At 51.7% G+C, this 21,533-nt stretch overlaps 1 protein-coding gene across 8 annotated transcripts in view; it reads left to right on the forward strand.

Annotated features, from left to right (window-relative positions):
* The window catches only part of STARD8 (StAR related lipid transfer domain containing 8), a 79,320-nt gene that overhangs the window by 47,896 nt on the left and 9,891 nt on the right, over nt 1-21,533 (forward strand). For 4 of the 8 annotated variants that reach the window (XM_008272731.5, XM_051827159.3, XM_008272730.5 and 1 more), the window contains 2 exons: nt 18,370-18,441; nt 20,660-20,741. In XM_008272731.5, coding sequence (XP_008270953.3) covers nt 18,370-18,441; nt 20,660-20,741 — 154 coding nt within the window. The remainder of the gene's footprint in view (nt 1-18,369; nt 18,442-20,659; nt 20,742-21,533) is intronic. The other 4 variants (XM_089323889.1, XM_089323890.1, XM_070067148.2 and 1 more) reach the window with 1 other exon arrangement.

The raw sequence follows: 21,533 nt of genomic DNA on the forward strand, positions 1-21,533 counted from the left end.
TTAAATCCTGGCTCTCGCTGTCCTCAACCTCTGAGACCTTGTGTTCCTCCCGGCCTTTTCCACTTCACTGGATTGCATGAGGGAATCCATGACTAAGTATTTTGTCAACTACCAAGTATTAGTTGCTAGGTTCAGGCTTGGAGCTAGGTCTTGTAGAGGAACCCTCGCCTTCAAGGACTCAACCATCTCCTTTGGAGGTTGGCAGTAGAAATGCCATAGAACACACTCCAGCTCTATGTCAGTGTGGGCTTTTAGAAAGACATGATCAGTTTTGGACATATATAAAAAGAGACACTTACTCTAATAAGGACTCATGTACCCATCACCCAACCTCAGTAGCCAGTAGTCCATGGTCAATCCTGCCCTATCCATGCCCCCCCCCAGTCCCTTTACCCCCTTTCTGATTGCTTTGAACCAATCCCAGACACCTGATCAGTTCATCTACAAATATTTCAATCTCTCCCTGTAAAAGATATTAATTAAAAAAAAGGCACACTACCATTAGCATACCTAAAAGGACCCCCTCGATGTCATAAAATATCTGGTCTCCATCCATATTTCCAGTTGTTGCCCTGGGATTCCAGACCAGGGAGTGATTGCTTTAGACTGAGGGGAAGGTGAGTGACGGGGCAGTGCCACTTGAGCTGTACCTTGGAAGAGAGGCCCACGGAAGGTCCCAGCTAAAGGGATCATGGAGCCCTAGTGCTTCCTTTCACAGAGCTTGCCCAGCAAGCACCAGCCCCTCAGCAACCAATATTAGCACCTCTGGGCCTCCAGATGCCAAGGCTGACATGTGGTGTCTTCTTGCAGAGACTCTAAGCCTTCCTTCCTCACTCCCCAGTGCCAGGGCCACCCAGGAGCTTGAGGTCAGCAGGCCTGGTAGAATTCCTGGGAGGCCGCTTCCCACCCAGGCCCCTCCCCTGCCCCTGGCCCCTGAGGCCAGTTCGAAGCAAAACAGGATGCATTCAGGATGAGCGTCTTTCCCAGCTTGTCATCTAATCACCAAGGCCCAGCTTGGAGCTTCCTCTCTCATTCATGATAAAAACCCTCACTGTCTCTCTTTTCCCTGCTGCCCCAATAAGGGCGTGTTGACTTCCTCCATTTCCGGGCCAGCCATCCTCCACCCTGACAGGGAGCTGAGGGAGAGCTGCTCTCAGCACAGACCCCTGTCTGCACCCGCTCCATTATAGCCCAGTCCTTCGGAGGGGCGCGCGGGAGAGAAAGACCCCAGGAATGCTGTCCCTGGCTGCCGCCTCCTGCTCTTGGGAGGTCGTTGGGAAAGAGTGGCCCCTTTCCAACAAGCCTAGGGTCCTGCCACTGCTTGGTTAATGATTGAGTCACTTAATAACCACTTGGGAAAGTCACCTCTAGGGGATGGTCATTAACTAGCTCCCTGTCCACCCCAGGTCTTAAAGGGCCCCCATCCTGAACCCTCACCTTTCCCCCAGGGAACACTGACAAACATTCAGTCACGGGAACTTCTAGAGCCAATTAAAATTCTGCACCTCTGTCCTTTGCTTGGGCAAACAGTAGTTATTCACCTTGTTTGAAGGACACACATTCACCCTGCATGGTATTGCGAAGGGCAGGGGAACTGAGTTGATAGGGGATTTGGATGAGCTTTGGGGGTGAAGTATTTTTTTTAAGGCATCAGAGTCAGAAGGGGATAGGGATATTTGATCCCCTGCCAAGAGTATGACCCTCTGACCTGGACTGGAAAGTGGAAAAGAGTAACAAATGCCCACCTAAAGGGTTTGCTGGGGGTGGGGGTGGGGGTGGGGGTGGGAGGAGGTTGGGTGCCTGTGTGTGTGTGTGTGTGTTTTCAATACAGCTGTGGGTTCCTTCCCACAGGAGAGAGGCATTTCCAGGCGCCCTGCTGCCTTTCCTCAGAGGGCGCCTATTAGAAAAGCAGTGGGGGGTAGGGAGGGTCAGGCCAGGACCCAAACCCAGATCCAATTTAGAATGCTCTAGACCACAAGCCGTTTTCTGCAGTTTCAGTGGGAAGAGAAGGAACTGACATTTACGGAACCCTGTGGGCCTACTGTAGGGTCAAGGAAATGGCTTTTGGTTCCGCCTTCTGTGAGTAGCTTCAGGGAAGACGTTTGTCTTCTCCAGGCCTCAATTTCCACGGTTCTAAAGTGGGCCAGGCTCCCCTCCGGCTGTGCAAGTATGCAATCCCTCTTAAGACCTTTTCCTTATCCCTAAGGCAATGGCGAGCTGACTTCACATTCAGCCAGGCTGAGTTACTGAATAAGGCTCAGCTGGCTGGGTCCCTTTGGACTGGCTGAGCCCTGAGCTCCCCACAAGCTGGGTTCTTCTTGGGCATGGCATTTTGTTCATTTTGCTCTCTGGCCTCTCCTCATGCTTGCTTCTGGCTCCAGAGGCCACCCTCTGACCCATTCAGCCGCAAGTTAATGAGTGACCTGCTCCCCCCGGGTTGTACCAACCTGAGGTGCTGCTGAGATCCCAGGCCTCTGTGGGAAGGAGCCAAGGGCCCAGCTGGCTCCAGTTGCCTTTCTGATTTCTCCCACAACTCCCCCCCACCCCCGAACCCCAGACTGCAGAGGTAGGTAGGTGGACAGCTCAGTGGCACGAGGTCCAAGTCTCCTCCTGAAACACGGTCCTTCTCACCGGGTACTCCGTGCAGTTCTTGCTCACTTGTTCTCAGTATCTGGGACCACATAGTTCAAGCAGTTGCTTTCAGCTGTGGAATGTCTGAAGCCTTTAGCTCATGTTGAATTTACCTGTGTCTCGTCTAGGTCCCAGCTCTGTCCCCCTGCAGCCAGCTAGACCCCGCCTGCTCTCTCTGACCTTCAGAGGTCTCATCACAGAACCCAAATATCTCTGTGTCTTCTTCAGGCCTAACAGTCTCAGCTCCTGCAAGTGTCCCCGCTCAGACCTGGGACAGCCCCCTTCCCAGCCTCATCACCATCCTCTCTGTGTGCTATTGTTTGTGGCCCCCTGAATGTAGGGAACAGGAAATGGGGCACTGGGAGCCCCTTACCCTTCTGATTATTTCTTGCCTGAACTTTTCCAAACTTTTTCCATAGTCCTTCTCTGGTAACCCTAACAGATAGACTTCAAACTCCCAGAATCTTGGGTGCAAACCCATCATACAGATCTCTGATTTGTTTGGGTCTAGCCAGCTCCCCTGATTGCGGGGTGGCCCTTAGACAGAACTTCTCATGAATGCCTCCATGGCCGAGAACAAGCCTGGTGAGCGTTGCTGCTCGCCTGGATGAGCTGTCACAACATAATATGTGAGCACGTCCGTCCAGTGTACCCCGCTTTTTCTGCCACTGGGTTTTTCATCTGGGGAGTTGCTAGGGGGTGGAGGGAAGGGGACATTCGAGGGAGTACTGAAGCCGGAAATGAGCATGAGCCATGCCCACAGAGAGGCCTAGAAGAGTGACTCAGGGGGAAACACCAGCTCAGCCAGTCCCCCTGGCAGTTGATGACGGAGGCAACAGGTCCACCCATTTCTTTAGTTTCCAGGGCACTTTCACATCTGTGGTCCCACTCTGTTCTCAAAGCACCCCTATAAAGTCGATAGTGTGATGCCCCGCCTCCCACTGTGGTCTTGGTGATCTGCAGCTGAGGCCCAGAGAAGGGAAGAGAACAGGCTCCTGTGAGGGAGGATTTGGAACCCACGTCTCCTGCTGCTCAGCAGTCCCCGTTTGCTCCCAACCACACTCTGCAGCCAAGGCAGCTGCGGCTGACGTGGTAGCCCCACCCCCCGCCCCCTGCTGAGCGCGTGCCCCCGAAGAGGAACCTCTGCCCCTCTGCAGCTCCGTTCCCATGGTAGAGGGAGTGACTTTCAGGGGGTGGTGGTCTAGGATTTCCTGCCCTTTATCTGGGCTGACCAAAGGCTGGCCTGAGGTGTGAGATAGGCACCTGCAGTCAGCAGTTCTGGCAGGCTGGGGACAGGGAGCTTGTAGGAAGAGCTTGGCCCCCAAACATCTGGCCTGAGCAGCGACACCCCCTCTTCCCCAGGAGGGGCTTCTGAATGGGAAAAGCAAGGAGGGGAGTGTGGGAAAGCAGCCAGAGTGGAGCAAGAAGTCTAGCACCTCCTGGGCTGCACCCAGCAGCTGAGGCAGGAGGGTATCACGGAGAAGGGCATGAGGTCTAGTGTGCACAGACTGGGTGATTTGGGGCCAATTACTTAACCTCCCAGAGGCTTCGTTTTTTTTTTTTTTTCAGCTGTAAAATGGAATTATGGACCGACTTCATGGGGTTGTTGAGTATTAAATCCAACGCTAAAAGTAAAATTCTCGCCGTTGTTACTTAGAAGTACTTTTTTTTTTTTGCAACTGGCTCAGCTTGCTGTTTTTCACTGACCCCGGGGAGGGGCAGTTCTCAAATCTGCCACCTCCTGAGCATTCCCTTGGGCTATTTCTGTTGTTTCAGATTCCACCTCATCCAGAAAAGCTGTCCCTGGCCATGTCCACCTAGAGGCTCCCGTCTTCTAACCTTTAGTATCAGTTTTGACATTGCAACAGGTTGTAGTAATGATGATGGCGCCAGTAATAATAGTGAACTCTTCTGAATTCTTTTAAAGATTTATTTATGTGTGTGAAAGGCAGCGTTAGGGAGAAGGTGATACACAAACATGTTTGGGGGGGAGAGGGAGAGGGAGAGAGAGAGATTGAGAGCATGAGTGCTTCAATCTGCTGTTCATTCCCCAAATGCCTGCAATAACCAGGGTGAAGCTAAGCCAAAGCCAGGAGCCTGGAACTCCATATCGGTCTCCCGTGTGAGTGGCAGGGGCACATGCATTTGAACCACCTTCCATTGGTTTCCCAGGAACGTTGCAGGGAGCCGGATGGGAAGTGGAGCTGCCAGGACTTGAACCAGAGTTCTAATGGGATGCCAGTAGTTTAACCTGCTGCACCATGATGCCAAACCCCTAAATTCTTTATATATTTTAACTTACTTAGCCCCTGTGGCAATTCTGTAAGGTGCTTATTGCTGTCATTGCCCTCATTTTACATATAAAGACACTGAGAGGTTAAGTGAAGACTTACCCAGGTTCCTGCAGTTGAGGAGTGACTGAGCTAGGATCAAGACCCAAGCAGTCTCCACTGCCTGCATCCTTTTTTTTTTTTTTTAAAAGATTTGCTCATTTATTTGAAAAGCAGAGTTGCAGAGAGAGAGAGAGGTCTTCCATCTTATGGTTCACTCCACAAATGACCACAATGTCCAGAGTTGGGTAGATCCGAAGCCAGGAGCCAGGGGTTACTTCTAAGGACTCCCACATGAGTGCAGGGGCCCAAGGACTTGGGCCGTCTTCCACTGATTTCCCAGGCCATAGCAGAGAGCTGGATCAGAAGTGGAGCAGCTGGGACTTGAACTGGTGCCCATATGGGATGCTGGCACTGCAGGCAGCAGCTTTAGCCACTATGCTATGGTGCCAAACCCACTGTCTACATCCTTAATGACCAGGCCATGACTCCAGATACCTGGCTGGGAGGTAAGAGGTGGGTTTGAGTCTCCCTTCTCCCTCTCTGCGGCCAGAGGGAGTGCTCATCACACTCACCAGGGGTCAATCACTGCTGGTCCTTGCCTGCCCTCAGCTCTCTCCCCACCACCAATGTGGACAGATGGATGGAGAAAAAGCACCACAGCATAGGTCTGGATGCTCTAAGGCAGAGCTCCTTAAGGGGTGGGAGGGCACTCAGGAGGAATTTGGGGGGTGGACATTCTGATGTCAGTACCAAGCCTGCCCGATGAGCACCTTCCAGCTGTGTGTGTGTGTGTGTGTGTGCGCGCGCGCGCATGCGTGCGGGGGCAGGAGTGGCGATGAAGAGCAGCCTGCTGGGTGGCATCAGGGAAGAAGAGACATTTTAATGTGTTGTCTTGACAACCAGGTTGCCTTGTTTAGAAGGTGTGGGTGGTTCATGGCAGGCAGTAGGCTGGCTGGAGTGACTCGTGATTCCTCCAAGTCGTGTGGCTCATGTGAGAATTGAGTGTGGCTGGGTGGGAGGCTGTCCAGAATATGTTCCCTTACCGCAGTGTTGCCATCTGAGGTTCCCTGGGGTTGTCAGGCTTCTTTCCTTCCCTCGGGTGGCGCCAGCGGCCAGCTCCATTGCTTTGGAGATTATTTACTGTGACGTCACTTCCGGACAATTTCTAGGGGATGCTTCGAAGGACAGTCCATCTTAGCCTCTGCCACCCTGAGAAGGATGGACCGGGCAGCAGCTCCAGCCCAAGTAGCCTAGGACAGTTTAGCCTTTGTTCTGTTTTCAGTGCTTGGTGCCCGGCAGAGGTGCCCTGGTACTGTTAAGTTGAATAAATGCACAGCTGATGGGGAGTGGGTTCAGAGGGTGCAGTCGAGGGAGGCTGAGATGGGGCCAACAGGATCGGGGGTGCTGTGGGCATTTAGGCAGGTGCCAGGTCTCATCTGCAATTCAGTAGAAACCGCTTGACATGTCGCAGCCCGCAGTTCCATTTGGGCCGGAGGTATAGGCTGCTCTGGAAAAGGTTCTTATGGGGCAGCAGATGAGCTAGGATATGAGCAGGTGTTCTCCCCACTGACAGGAAGCTGCTTCAGACTAGGGGCTCGTACTGCCAAAGCCCTGACAGGTGTGTTTCATGTCTGCCAGGTGATTTCTCTTAGTGGTGATGATTCTATTGTGGTAATGCTGACTCTGGGGCAAGAGTGCCTCGATTTACATCTTTGCACACCTCTTCGTAGCTACTGATCAAGTCACGCGGCTTACCCAGTAGCTCTGAGTCTCAGTTTCTTCATCTATAAAGTAGATATTATTGGAACACATACCTCGCAGCGTGGTTGTGAAGATCCTATGATATAATCCATATAAAACATGCCCGGAGCAATCCAGGCCTGGGATGGCTTCATACTCCTGGGCTATTATTATCATCTCATTTTATCCTTGCAAAAACCTCCTGTGGTTGGTACCATGATTCTATCCCTGCTTCCTAGATGACAACACTGAGGCATAGACAAGATCCATATAAAATCCTTGACCCAGGGCCTGGTGCATGCCAAGTACTCCCTATTGGTGCCTATTATTAATTATTACTAATAATTGCATTCTATCTCTAGTTAGTGTTGTCATTAACGAGCATAGCCTCAAGTGAAGAAATTGTGAGCCAGGACTGAAAGCCATGTCACCAGGTTTCCTGTCCGTCATTCTTCTCCTTGTACCCAAGGAGCTCCGTGTACGTAGGCCGTACACAGTTATTAGGGCACCCATTTGAGCTTCTCCTTTCCTTGACCTTACTATGGCCAATGTTCTAGGTGCCTGCCCCTTGCTGTGTGCTTAGGGTCGGGGTGGGGTTGCCGAGGAGGCCACTTCTCTCAGGCCATTTCCTTTCTGTCAGAGACAGTTTTCTCTGGATCTCTGGGTGGGGCCAGGCTCCTCAAAGCATTTCCTGCCCAGGAGTTTATATTTGGTCTCAGCCAAAGGAAAGGGAAGTAGTCAAGGGGGTGGGACACGGAGGTGGTGGCACAGGGTCAGAACAGGCGAGTGCCAAGACTTGGCAGAACAAGAGAGGGGAGCGGGAGCTAGTTCATGCCCCTGGTCTCAGGTGCACTTTGGGACAACCTTGTGTAGGCAAAGCTGCGTGCTCTTTGGGATCAGAACACCTCCGCCCTCAAGCGGAGTTCATTTTCTGTTTTCCCATTTCTGAGCCTTGATCTCTGGAGCTGTGGTGTCTGCCAGTGAGTGAGTCGAGTTTGAGTTGAAGGGGTGTGTATGTGTGTGTGTGTGTGTGTATACGCTCATGTCTGTGCTTTGTGCTGTGGTGATATCAGACAATGGGTTGGAGTCAGAGGCCTGCACATGGGGCTTCCTGTCTGAGTGATCCCAGAATATGCAGCTGGGGACACTGACACCAATAGGATGTAGTTCAGTGGAGTTCCTACTTGAAAGAAGGCGACAGAGCCATGTGCTGCTGAGAAGGTAAGAAGATGTGTAGGAACTACTTACATTGAACTAAGCCATTGGGTGGCAGGGAGCTAGTGACAGGGCAAGGGAGGTGTTATTGGGAGGGGTGTGTTTGACCCACCTCTTGCCCCATAGGTAGGAGTTTACAGCTTCAAGGCAGACTAAGTTGACTTGCGGGACCTGGAGTGCCAGGTACACAGCAGTCTGATGCCTGTCCCAGGCTGTGGGCAACGGGGAGCCTGCTTTGTTGCAGAGTAGGACAGTGACAGGTAAGAGCTGGGCTCTTGGGAGAAGAGATGGACAGGCTGGCCCCCTGGAAGGTGAGACTGGATGCTGGGAACTTGGAGGGTTGAAGGAATCCAGGCACAAGAACCTAGAGCACAGTTGGGTGTGGGAAACCCTGACCGATGGAAAAGCTGACTTTTCCTGGTGACTCAGGACCTGTGGGGAGAGAGGAAGACAAGACTTAGGGTTGAAGCCTAAGTGTTTGGTGCCTTTGTGGTCAGGAACTTCGGGAGAGCTGGTTGGCAGGGGAAGATGAGTTTGGTCTTGACTCCCCTCTGAGGGCCCTCCCTTGGGTCTTCTGGAGGAGAATGTGAAGGAAGAGGACCACTCCCTCTACTGAGCCAACCACTGCCCATCACTTGTGCCCCTGCTCTGACAGGGAAACTGAGGCTCAGACAGAAGTAGTGATTTGCATAAGGTTACATAATGAGTTGCTAGTGGAGCTAAGGCCAGAAGGTAGTTCCCCTGACCTTCAACACTTTCTACCCATACCACCCTGGAGAGCAGTTACTGCCTGTCTAACATCTGCCCCAGACCGGTTTGGCTGGCATCCCTTGCCTCCAGGCTGGGGACTGGAGGTGGTGGAGTAGCACGTGATTATTAAACACCTGTCTTTCCTTGTCACCACGACCTTGTCAGAGCACCTGGTACTGGGTTGGGGGCAGTATAGCCCCTGGGGCAGGAACACTAATGGAGCAACTATGGCAGAGCAGGTGGCAGCTTTGACCTTCACTGTCACAGGAAAGCCCTGGCCTGGACAAGAATGTCAGCTGTCTACTCTGGCCCTGCTGTATTCAACACTAGCCTAGGAGACCACAGGCCAGGCTGTCTCTGGACTCAAATTCTCAAGCAGCTCCAATGAGGCTAAGGTCTGGTTTAACCTCAAGACCCATGTGACCCATGTCTGTCTGTCTGTCTCTCTCTCTCTCACTCACACACACATATACACAAACACACAGTTATATACTGGAGCCCAGGCCACAGCTTCATGGAGGGGGTTAGTGAGGAACCACAATTGAGTTTCTTATATAACTTACAGTTTTACAAAATCTCCAAAGCAGAACCACGATGTCTGCCTGGCTGGCCCTGCAAAGTGTCCACAGCATGCAGAGGCAAGGGACCTCCACTGAGTGTTGCATTCATCCATCACCTCTGTCCCCAGGTCAACCCCAAGGTGGCGCAGGGCTTCTTGGAGGTGCCTGGGGCTCACGGTAAGGCAGAGGCTGAGCCACAGTCTCACACTTGAGATCAGTCTTTCTTCATTGTAAGAGCTGCCCCGTTGTATTATAGGATGTTTGGCAGCATTACTGGCCTCTACCTGGTAGATGCCAGTAACATCCCTGACTCTCCAGTTGGGAGACTGAAAATATCTCCCAGACATTGCCAAATGTCCCCAGTGGGGGTGGGGGGATTGTCTCTGGTTCACGGTCTTCATGAAAGACTAGAAACCTTGCTCTGTGCCCGGGGCATGGATGTGGTGTTTAAGAGAGAGGACTATTAGAGGGTAGAGCCACACATGCAAACCTGCCACTGGTTGGCCAAAAGAATTCACACTGGCTTGCTGCCACACAGTCTGAGGGATCTTCCTGGGATCTTTGCTATGGTGGTGCCTCATTTGTGATGCAGAGACTCCAAAAGTATTACTTTTATTGGGCCCGGGAGCTTGGCATCCAGCTCTATAGCTCTGGTTAGGACTGAGGCTGGCATCTGAACAGGTGCAGCAGAGCCCCAAGTTCTGCCCGGTGACCTAATAAGCCGGAGGCCAGCCAGTGTCTAGCACTGCCAAGCCAGGCCAGTTGAAATACAGCGGCCCCTTGCTGTCGTGCCCCTCCGCTGAGGTTTGGAATGTGGGATGAGAGCTATTTTGGTCCTGTCTTCCTTTCTCCCTGCACCTCCCTCCCCTGCAGGAATGGAGCTAGAGCTGAAGTTCCAGCTAAAAGCAGCAGGAGCAGAAAGGCAATGAATGCAGGCAGGGTATAGCAGATCAGCCCCCCCCCCCCCTCAAATTCTCACTCTGAGGTTGGCAGGGGAGTTCAGGGGCCATGAAATCCTCTACAAGTCTCAGGGCAGGCCCTTGTGGAGACCCCTGGTCCCCCTGTTTGCCAGATAAGAGGTGACAGAGCCAGTCAGCCCCTTGCCTCAGCATCTCTGCAGGGTCACGGCCCAATCTTGAGAGCATCTTCTCTCGGCCACAGCTTCTTAGTGTGTCCTTATGGGAGGACACATCCTTGTTCAGCTGGTTGGAATTAACTGGGGCCAAGTGTGGAGGATGCAAACTTCTTTCAGAAAGCTGGCATCCCATTGAGCAGGGCCCCTCTCTGGAGGTGGGGAGTGAACAGTGGAAAGGGACCTTGTATCAACCAAGAGCAATGATGTGCGAGGGTGTTTGCCAGGGCTTAGCACTGCAGTCCCTGAATCCCAGCCCTACCTCAGGGTACCAGCTCAGCCTCCCAGAGCCCAGCCTAGGGGGCTTGGGCTGCCACACAGACAGGGGCATCCCAGGTGTTTCTCCACTCCTTAGGACACTGGCTTTTTCTGCTGTGCCCAGGGAAGATGGGAGAGGACACTGCCAATCTCAGTCCTGGTTAGGGGGTACCCCGTCATTGAGTGAGGGTCCTGGAAGAGCTAAAGGAGGCCCTTACGTTTGTTGAAAGTTGCCCTGTGGAGCAAGTGAGCTAATGGTTTGGATCAGTTACTTTCATAAACACCCAGAGACCTGCCCTCCGCCAGCCCCTCACGCACATCCATGTTCAGGGCTTATCGCTCTCTGCTGCTCCCACCCTCAGGCCCGTGGGGAACATAGACCCATGTTTAGAACAGGCTTGAGTCCACCTTATGGCCTGCCTTTCCAGGGACCAATGCCTGTGGCTTTTGAGCTGACCATGTCTGGTTAGGGCCGTTGTTCCCTATCTTGGCCGCATTTTAGAATCACCTGGCAAACTCTGAGAAAGCAAACCCCCAAACGACCCGTATCCCCAGAGATTCCAATTTAATGAGTCGTGGGTAAGGCCCAGGCCACAGGCGTTTTTAAAAGCTCCCCAAGAGATTTTGCTGTGCAGCCAGAGTTGAGAGGTGAGGGAGAAATTGAATAGGACACCTATGAGCTCCAGCAGCGACAAAGGACATCCTGCCATTTCTTGTCTTTTTTTTTAAATGTTATTTATTTGAAAGAGAGAGAGATTGAAAGAGAGAGACAGAGACAGGGAGAGACAGGGAGAGACAGGCAGGCACAGAGAGGTATCTCCCACCTGCTGGTTCACTCCCCAAATTATTGCAACAGCCAGGAGCCCGGAACTCATTTTGGAACACCTGCATAAGTGCATAAGTGGCAGGAACCCAAATACTTGAGCCATCACCTGCTGCTTGAGCAATTGCACACCAGAGTTTACAGAATGAAGCAAGTTGCCTAAGATGGCTTAAGCTGCAAACAGGGAAGCCATGTTGCCTGGAAAAAGCACCCCCCCCCCCCCCCAGCTTAGTTATCTTTGGGTATGATTGCCTTTCCTCGCTGGGAATGTTGCTGCCTTTTTTCCTGGGTACACAAAGCCTATCCTTGTTCATATAGCATTTCTCAAGGACAGAAGCCCCGTTTTTCTCCTCATTCCATCTCCTCTGAGTGGCTGAATGCTCCATGCTGAGAGGCTGGGTAGATGTAGGCGTGGCTATTGTCGCAACCTCTGAAACCACGTGCTCCGGCTTGGTCATTGCTTCTGTGACACACCCTCTGGGAGACCTGTGGCTATGATCCGAGGCCTGAGTTGACTCGGGAGCTTTCTAGAAAGTATGCTCTCCCTCCTGACTTTTCAGAGGTTAGGTCAGCTGGGCTCCTCCCCAGGGACAGAGTGTGGGCTTACATCTCAGCAGAATCCAGTTTGTAGCAGCTGAGTGTTGTCACTAGCCTGTCTTGGCACATCGTCCTGGCTTTGACCACAGCACGACCCACACAGTTAGAGCAGTTGCAACTGCTGGCAGCCATGCCCTGGAATCTGCACATCTGGACACAGAGGTAGGGCCAGGAGCCACAGACATTCCTACCTCACTCGTCTCAGCCTGCCCAGTGTCACTCTCCCCGCCAGGCACATAAGCCAATCCTTAGTCTGGGCTGTAGCCCCAGGTGACTTGACTCCACTGGGGGTGGGGTGGGGTCACTTCTGGCCACAGCCTGGGCAGGCTGGGACGAGTGGGAGGGATGAAGGCAAAGCACCTTAGTTCAGTCCTTAATCACCAAGACATATGTCGCTGAGTGCTGATGTGGGAGGGAGCCTCAGGGCCTCGCAGTCCTGCATGAGGTGGTATATTGTCGGGAGCCAATGTCCCTGACATCCTGTTTGGTAATAACCCCATTACATTCCCTAGATTCCTGCTGAGGAGAGCTCCTGGCGACTTCAGCCTATGGCCCTGCTTCAAACTCTTTTGCTCCTTTGTCTTTTGGAGCAGTTTGCAGCCTCTTTGAAGCTCCTGCCTCCCAACCCCACTCGCTTGAGCCATTTGGTTGTAATTCTGACAGTGGTGTGGGTGCAGCCACTGTCCAGACTCAGAAAGGAGCACCAGTGGGGCCTCCTTCCACAGTTTTCTCTTTTCCTTTGGGACCCTTCCGAGTCAGAGTCGCGAGGGAACACAGTGTTGAGTGCCAGGGGCTTTTATTTTCCCCAGAATTTTATTTAGTGCTCTCTAAAGCTAAAAGAAGTGGCTGCTAAGACTCCCGTTTTACAGAGAAGGAAACTGAAATATAGAGAGGTTACGCAACTTGCCCAAAGTTAAAGAACTAGTGACCGACAACAGAGGGTTTGAACTCAGTTTTGGGATTCCACTAGAGCAGAAGCGGAAGAACGTTTAGCGGGCCTGAAGTTCGTTCCTTTGATTCAAAACTCCTTGCTTGTCTGGCATTTGAGGGCAGGTGGCGTTAAGCAATGGAAAAGAGCACTGAATGTAGAATTAGATCAGGGTAGGGGTGGGCGTTGTGAGGCAGTGGTTTAGGCCCCTGCTTCGGACAGCAGCATCCCATATCAGGGTGAGGGTTCAAGTCCCTGCTAACTCTGTACTTGGGATCCAGCTTTCTGCTAATGCACCTGGAAAAACAGAAGATGACCCAAGGCCTAGGGCCCCTGCCACCCATGTGGGAGACCCAGATGGAGTTCCAGCCTCCTGACTTCGGCCTGGCCCAGCCCTGGCTGTTGCAGACATTTTGGGAGTAAACCAGTAGATGGAAGATCGATTCTCTCTCCCTCTCTCCCTCCCTCTCCCTCCATCACTCTTCCTTTCAAATAAATAACTCTTAACCAAAAAAGAGATCAGATTTGTAGTCTCAGCTGTGACACTTAACTCTGTTACCTTAGGAAAGTCGTTCGAGCCTCAGTCTGTCTCATACTGTAGCTTTTAAAGAACACCAATGGAGGCGGTCCCACTGAAGACCGCCTCCATTAACTCAGCCTTCTGGGCATTGGGCCCTAGGCATTTTGCATTTTAAACATATGTCCTAGCTGGTTCAAACATGCATCCAGGGCTGAGACGCCCTGAGCTGTGGGATTTAGATCAGCACTTCTCAAATTGTGCGTGTGCAAATTTGCCTGAGGTTCTTGCCGGATGTGGACTCTGCTTGAGTGGCTTGGGCCACGGCCTGGGAGTCTGCATTTCTAACAAGCTCCCAGATGATATTGATGCTGCTGGTTTGGGACCATGCTTGAGGTAGCAAGGGGCTAGAGGGCTCCAGGTGGGAATGAAAGAACGGGGCACCCACCCCTCCCAAATAAGCTGGTCCCCATCCTGCCAGCCCCAGCTAAGGCATCAGGGCAGCAGGTGGCCTATCACTCTCCCATGGGCTTTGTGTCTTGGGTGGATGGCACAGATATATAGGCCTCAGGGTTTCCTGGCAGAGCTGGCTGCCAGGAGGGACACTGAGGGCTGGGAAAGGTCTTCTACTAGGGGAAGTGGTTGTGGCAGCCGGGTCAGCTTCGGTTTTTTTTTTTTTTTTTTCCTTTTTAAGCTTTTATTCAGTGAGAGAAATGCATAGGAGAGTAAAGTCCCTATCTAAAAGGAGAGAGGCAAATCTGGATTCATACCAAGTACCAGGAGCCTGCCACGTGGAGGAGCATCTAGGCCAAAAAGCATGGGGTGGGTGGCCCAAAGTACACACCCTGAAGGCGCAGGACAGCAGCAAGCCCAGCACTGGCAAAAGGCCAAGGAAAGGAAAGGGGTGGGCACACTGTGTCCCAGGCTTTTAATCCACTTCCAAAGGGGAGTGGTTAATTAACCTGATTGGCCGGTGGGTACACAGGTGTGGCCAGGTAGGAGCCGTGGTCTTCCAGCTCACAAACCTGATCAATTTCATTCTATATGCCTGCCTACAACGTCACCCCCCACCCTGAGACTCCATTCCCTTAATCCTAAGGGATGTTGGTGGACATAGAGTCATCATCTCCTCTGTAGCTGCTTCCTGTTTATGAGAGGTGTAGTGCAGGCCCCGCCTGTCCAGGGTCTGGAAGTCTCTGTCTATCCTATCTAACAAATTCGCTTTGTGAGCTGGAGCAGTCTCAGTCACTGCCAATTTCTGTGTCCCCTGTATGGTCAGTTACTCCCACAAGCTGAGTTCTGAAACATGCGAGTTTGTTAATTAGCAAAGGCAAAACTGGAACAAAACCAATTGTAAGTGGAGTACCCCTTAAGATGAAAAGAATGTATTTTACAGGCTCCCAGATAGTGGGTGGTGATTGGCTACCCTTATGTGGATTATAAACCCATTTAGCTTGAGTATAGAGAATTATAATAGGAGACCCTATTAGGAGTTTTATCATCAATAACAATTTCGAGAGAGAATCAAGAGAGGCAGGTACAGCATGTTTGCCTTAAGGTGCAGCAGTCTTGATGTGACAAAGGCAAAAGCTTTACTTACCCTTTTTGCTTTGAAGAGGTACTTAAGGTCTCTGATTGGCTTACGGGAATAGTCAGGCATGTTTTTTGAGTTCACCTGTGAAGACTTAAGAGTTAGAAGTTTAATCCTAATTTCACTGAGGTAGTTGTGCTCAATAGCACTGGTCAGGTCCCTTTCCTTTAAGCTGAAACTGATCTGAAGAGGATCTTCCTATGAATGGCTTGGTCAGGAATTCCTGATGTTGGAGTTTTTGTCAAAAAACTCCTTAATTCCTTGAAACATCTGTAGCTTCCCTGTCCAGCAAAGTGTGTCTGGGTCAGGGACTTTTTAAGCAAATATAGGGCTTAGAATCCAAATCCTGGAATCCATATTCCCTAGAATCCTGTCATCAGCAATTCCCAATATCAGAGCTTTAATTAGAAGCTCCTTAGTTCTCCTGAACAACTTTTGTAGCTACCCTTTTCAGTACAGTGTCTGCATCAGGGCATTTTAAAGCTATATACAAAAGCTTGGGATACAAATCTTGGAATCCAAATTCCACAGAATCTTGCCATTCCCTGAAATCTCCTCGGCTGCCTTTTAAATATCTGACCTTATGCTAAAACATATGAGATGGAAATTTCACAGAAAGACATGTATTCAAGAGCTCACATTTGAGGCATTTAACTTTAAGCAAACACCTAAGAATACAAGCAATGGAGTTTGACACTTAGACGTAACTAGAACTTATGATGCGTAAGAATATCACACACTAGAACAAAGTAAATCTTTGGGATCAAGTTTTACCATTAATGCTTATACTGTGGCTCTTTGAGAACAGAGGTCCTGCATGGGAAGTTAGTGTTGTTAATTTAACAATTAACACTCTTATGCATGACGTCAGTGATCACCCGAGGCTCTTGACATGAGCTGCCCAGGCTATGGAAGCCTTTTGAGTCCACAAACTCTGTCAGTATTTAGACAGGGCCATAAGCAAACTGAAAGTCCTCTCCTCCCTTTGGAGAAAAGTACATCCTTTGATGACCCGCTCCAGTTTCCACTGGGGTCTCACCCAGGGGGGTTCTCCATGTAGGGACACTTTTTGCACGAGTTTTTTTTTTTTTAATTTTAAGATTTATTTGTGGCCGTTGCTGCGGTTCAATAGGCTAATCCTCCACCTTGCGGCGCCGGCACACCGGGTTCTAGTCCCGGTCGGGGCACCGGATTCTGTCCCGGTTGCCCCTCTTCCAGGCCAGCTCTCTGCTGTGGCCCAGGAGTGCAGTGGAGGATGGCCCAGGTCCTTGGGCCCTGCACCCCATGGGAGACCAGGATAAGCACCTGGCTCCTGTTTTTGGATCAGCGAGGTGCACCAGCCGCAGCGCACCAGCTGCGGCGGCCATTGGAGGGTGAACCAACGGCAAAAGGAAGATATTTCTCTCTGTCTCTCTCTCACTGTCCACTCTGCCTGTCAAAAAAATTTAAAAAAAAAGATTTATTTGTTTATCTGAAGGGCAGAATTACAGAAAGGCAGAGGCAGAGAGAGGGAGAGAGGTCTTCCATTCACTGGTTCACATCCCAAATGGCTGCAATGGCCAGAGCTGGGCTGATCCGAAGCCAGGAGCCAGGAGCTTCCTCTGGGCCTCCCAGGCCATTGTAGAGAGCTGGACTGGAAATAGAGCAGCCAGGACTCAAGCTGGCACCCATATGGGATGCAGCCACTGCAGGCGGTGGCTTTACCCCTTGTACCAAAGCACCGGCCCCAAAACCCTGTCTTTGAGATGCTCCCAGGGCCGCCGCGCTAGTCTCAGGGCAGCCAGATCAGCGCTGGCCCAGAGAGCTGGCAACTTTCTCAGGCCTGCATTGCCCCCTGCCAGACAAGCTGAGGTACTACTAGTGGTAGTGCTTACATTTTCCGGGGCCTCTCAGAGCGTCCTGCTGATTCCAAAATCTCTATCATAAAATGGGAAGTTACAGTAATATCACACACACACACACACACACACACGCGTGCATGCACAGACTGAGGTGTCTGTGGGTATATACAGGTACGCAATCCCTTATGGATTGGGGACATGAGCAAAACTTGACTACAGCTACGTGCAGAGACACGTGCTGAGGTGGGCCCCGACCTCATGCACACGCTCACAGAAATGCATAGCTGTCCATCTGTGTCCTAAACCCTGGTTGCCACCAAAGCCTTCGGGGACTTCGGGGGCTGTGGAGCCTTCTCTTATCCCCCTCAAATCCTCAGGAGCCTATTCCTTCTGCCTGACTTCACGTCTTCTCCTCTTCTTTCCCTCGTCTACTTCCTGTCTTGGAAAACCCTGCCACTCTCCTTGGCGTCCTCTGGGCAGCAGGGCCCAGGCACAGCTGTAGCCATAGGCGCAGAGGAAATGGAGGAAATGTTGAGGATGGGACTCCATGGCCAGAGCAGCTCAGGTGAAGCCAGCAGCTGTTCCCTGCCAACCCTGCAGTGCCGGGGCCCATGGTCCCAGCTGCACTGGTCCTTGGTCCCATGTGGATGAGGAGCAAGTGGCTTCCTGGCCAGTCCTAGGACTTTGCTACTGGTATTTAACCTACTCTGGCCAGGAGGGCTTTTTGTGTGGCTTCAGTCCAGCTGCACCTCTCCACTGAGGCTGGCGGCCATGCCCAGCTCCCGTGCCAGGCACCCCCAGAGCAGAAGCAGCACTGTGTCCGCATGATGTTCGGTACTGGATTATGCCACCCATAGGCTGATCCACCAAGGAGAACAGGGCCAGTCCTGGGATGTGCCCTGGGGAGGGAGGACAGGATCTTGAAGAGTAGAAGGGGACAAAGAGCCCCAGAGGAGCTGTGCCAGAAGGGGTAGGCAGCCCCAGCTGGAGTTGGACTGAGTTGGGACTCCTATCTCAGTGCTGCTGCCTTGATCATTGCCAGACTGTGGACAAGTCATCTCCTTTCTGAACCTGTTTGTGTGTAAAATGGGGAGAATGCGGCCTTCTCCACAGACTACTGTGTGTGTTAAGGGGGAGTTGGCTATCCAAGTGCTGGGGAATATTCACTGTGAAGGCGAGAAAGAGAATCATAATCTTTGTTAAACACCTAGGATGGTCTACCCAGGGCCTTCGAAGATGGTAGGAAGCAGAAGGTATCCTAGCTGGCTCTGACCTTGGGGCAAACGTGCCAGCCCCTTGGTGCTGCTCTTTCCATTCCTGGATCCCTCGAAGTACACGTGGTTACCTGCTGCCGGGAAGCTTCGTGCTCCTAGGGGCCTTGCCGCCAGCAACCTGCTAACCCCATGTTTCTCTCTCTCTCACGCTCTCTCACTCTCTGTTTGTTCTGTTTCAGAAGCCGAGGCCAAAAAAGCATGCGAATGGCTTCGCGCCACAGGATTTCCTCAGTATGCTCAGCTCTTTGAAGGTAAGGCCGCTCCATTGCAGGCCCTCACTGATTCTGAGACTTCCCCTGTCCTTCAGGTTTGCAGCTCTAAAGTGGGGAAGATTCGAGCCTGTCTCCACGTTCACACAAGAAGCTGTGCATCCTGGCCCTGCTGGATACTGTTTTGGAAACTTTGCTCCCGTAGTTGTAGCCTTATGTCATCAGCTCTCCCACGTCATCTGGGGTCGTCTCTGGTTTAAAGTGCTGTGACTAGACCAGGGCCACGGCTCTGATCTGCTCCCGAAGATGCTGTTTACACAGATACAATGTGATAACCTCCTTGCTCTCTTGTCCTTTGTTTGTCTTCAATGTTCTTTTCGTTAGAGTTTCCCATGCCAGATGTCTCCATTTGGCTTCTTCTTCCCACATCCCCACTGCACCTTGGCTTCACCCTCACCCCTCACCTTGTCAAGCCCACCCAGAGACCTCCATGTGGTCAAATTCCATGGTCACTTCCAAGTCCTCATCTTGCTCCACCTCTCAGCAGCATTAAGTTAGCCACCCTTTCCTTAGGCTCCTGGAGCACGCTCCTCCCCTGGCGGCCTCTCTGGCCACTGTCTTCGTCTCCTTAGCTGACTCTGCATCCTCTAAGTGATAGCTAAGTGTTAGGGTGTCCCAAAGGTCAATCTGGGCCCTCTTGTCTCTTAACATTTCTTTCCCATGAGATCCCTAAGTCCCATCTATATTCTGATGACTCCCAAATGTCTCTGGCCAGACATCCTCCCCGAATTCTAGATTCATCTCTTCCACCCCCGATTCAGTATCAAGATTTCACAGGTCTAACACTGAACTACCGAGGGTGCCAGCATGCACCCCTTCGCCCCCAAGCCCTGTATCCAGGAATCTTCCTTAGATTCATCTTTTCCCTTGTCCCCCATATCTAACCCTCAGCGAGTCCCTCCCCTACCCAGTATATCTTGAATAGGTCCACTTCCTGTCGCCTCCACGACCACATCTGGTGGGACCCATCATCCCTGTTTGCTTGGACTAACGCATCAGCTTCCTGACTTCCTTTCACTTTTGTGCTCCTGTGCCGTTGTCTCCACGCTGCAGCTGGAGAGACCCTGTTGTCGTAGATCTGACTATGTCCCTCCTTGGCTCCCAACCTTCTGACGGCTCCCCGGAAGGCTCAATGCACTACGTCCAAAGGCTGTACTTTGGCCCCCCAGGGCCACACTACTCAACTTGCATCCGTGACTCTCCCCTTTGCTCACCTCCTTCCAGGACTCCTGTCTACCACTTGCTCACACCAGGCTCCTCCCCCTCCTTAGAGCATTGATGTTGCTGTTTCTTCTTCCTGGAACTCTCTTGTTTCTTTGCACAGCTGACTCTTCCCATCTTTTGGGACTCAGCTCAGAAATCACCGCCTCAGAAGGGGCCTTCACTGACCTCCACTCGACAGGTAGCCCCCACCTCACCAGCCTCTGTTTGCACTGTCACCCTGGCTGATGTCTTTGATGGCATGTATAACTGCATTCACTTTGTTGCATGTGTTGTTTATTGTCTGTTTCCTATGAGAGCATAGATTCCATAAAGGGAAGAACCATCCTCGACTTGTTCTTTGTTGTCTGATACCTTGCACAGTGCTTAGCACGAAGTAGGTGCTCAGTTAGTACCAGTTGAGTGAACACATGAAGGAATGGCTTGTTTTGCAGTCAGGCAGAGAGCTGTGAGACTTCTTAGATTCTCTCTCCCCTTCTGTTGACTCCTTCCTTTCTCTTCTCCCCCATCCCCCGAGTCTCAGGGAGTGGGCTTTGCTGGTCTGGGTAATGGGAGGAAATGAAACGTTACTTGGCTACACGCTGTCCTTTCTATTCTCACTCCCTCCCTCCTTACTGCCACCAGTTCACCTTAGGCTAGGAAGGAGGTGTCTGAGCATCTCAGGTTGCAAAGAGGCTGGAGGACTCTGGGTTGGTTTTGGTAGCCACCCAGGGTGCTGTAGCTCCTGTCCTTCATAGATCTGCCTCACTGACTGTTGAGGTCCTTCGGCCCAGCTCAACCCTCTAGCCTCGCCCCAACCTTTCCTGCTACCCTGAGCTTCCTGGGTCTCTCTCCTTTCCTCCTGGATTTTTCCTTTCTGCACTGGATCTTGCCTTCCTATATCCCGCATTCTCTAGCCACACCCCTTCTGACTCAGGGCTGCTGGGGCTGAGTTTCTGATCTACCATTGGGCTCATCTTTGCTTCTCTCTGCCATACAGAAGGTTCGTTTCCCCTGGATATTGGCTCTGTGAAGAAGGACCACGGTTTTCTGGACGAGGACTCTTTGGGGGCCCTGTGCAGGTAGGGCGGCCAAGGGCCAGACCTAGGAAAACAAGAGCCCAGCTTGGGGCCTCCTTACGGAAAAAACAATCCCTGTACCCTCCAAGAGAGGAGGGGTCCATCTTATTCATGAGGCTCATTTTCTGAATCCACATTGCTCATTCTGTTTGTTTTTTTTTTTCCCCATCTGTGACACTCTCACCTATTCACTCTAAAAGCCCAAACCTAGCCTTCTTTCTTTTCTCCTTAAGTGATACCCCCAAGCATTCCTCTGATCCTGCCTTTCTCAGCTTGCACTGGCCTCAACCCTTGGTTGATGCCAAACCATGACTTTTCCTTGGATCTATTAAAGTAGCTTCCTAACTGGCTTTAGTCTCTGCATTCCACACCCTCCCTCCACACACCTCTGAATCCATCCTGTCCACAGCCCCCAGAGTCAGCTCGGTAAAGCTTCAAATGGATGCCCCTTTGCTTCAAATTGGTCACTTCCTATCGGCAAAAATGCAAAGCTTTCTTAGCATGACACCCAAGGCCCTGTGCAGTGTGGCTTTTGACGTGCCTGTCAGTCTTCGATGCACTCTCTTAACACCCACACGTGTCTGTTTACTGTTTCTCTCTCTGTCTTGGCCTGTAGCAGCTGGGACAGGAGTCCCTGTTTCTCTTACCCTCCGACTGCCGTTTCTGTCCTCTGGGAAGCCTTCTCTGACTGGCTCCTCCTCCCTTCATGGAAGTTCCTTGCCTCATGCTGTGTGTGTCTGCCGCGCCTTCTGTCTACTCTTCTCAAACTGTCCCATTTCTGTAGTGGATGGTTCC

Source organism: Oryctolagus cuniculus, chromosome X, assembly GCF_051225735.1.
Source record: "Oryctolagus cuniculus isolate XC-2025 breed Fujian yellow rabbit chromosome X, ASM5122573v1, whole genome shotgun sequence".
Classification (NCBI taxonomy): Eukaryota; Metazoa; Chordata; class Mammalia; order Lagomorpha; family Leporidae; genus Oryctolagus; species Oryctolagus cuniculus.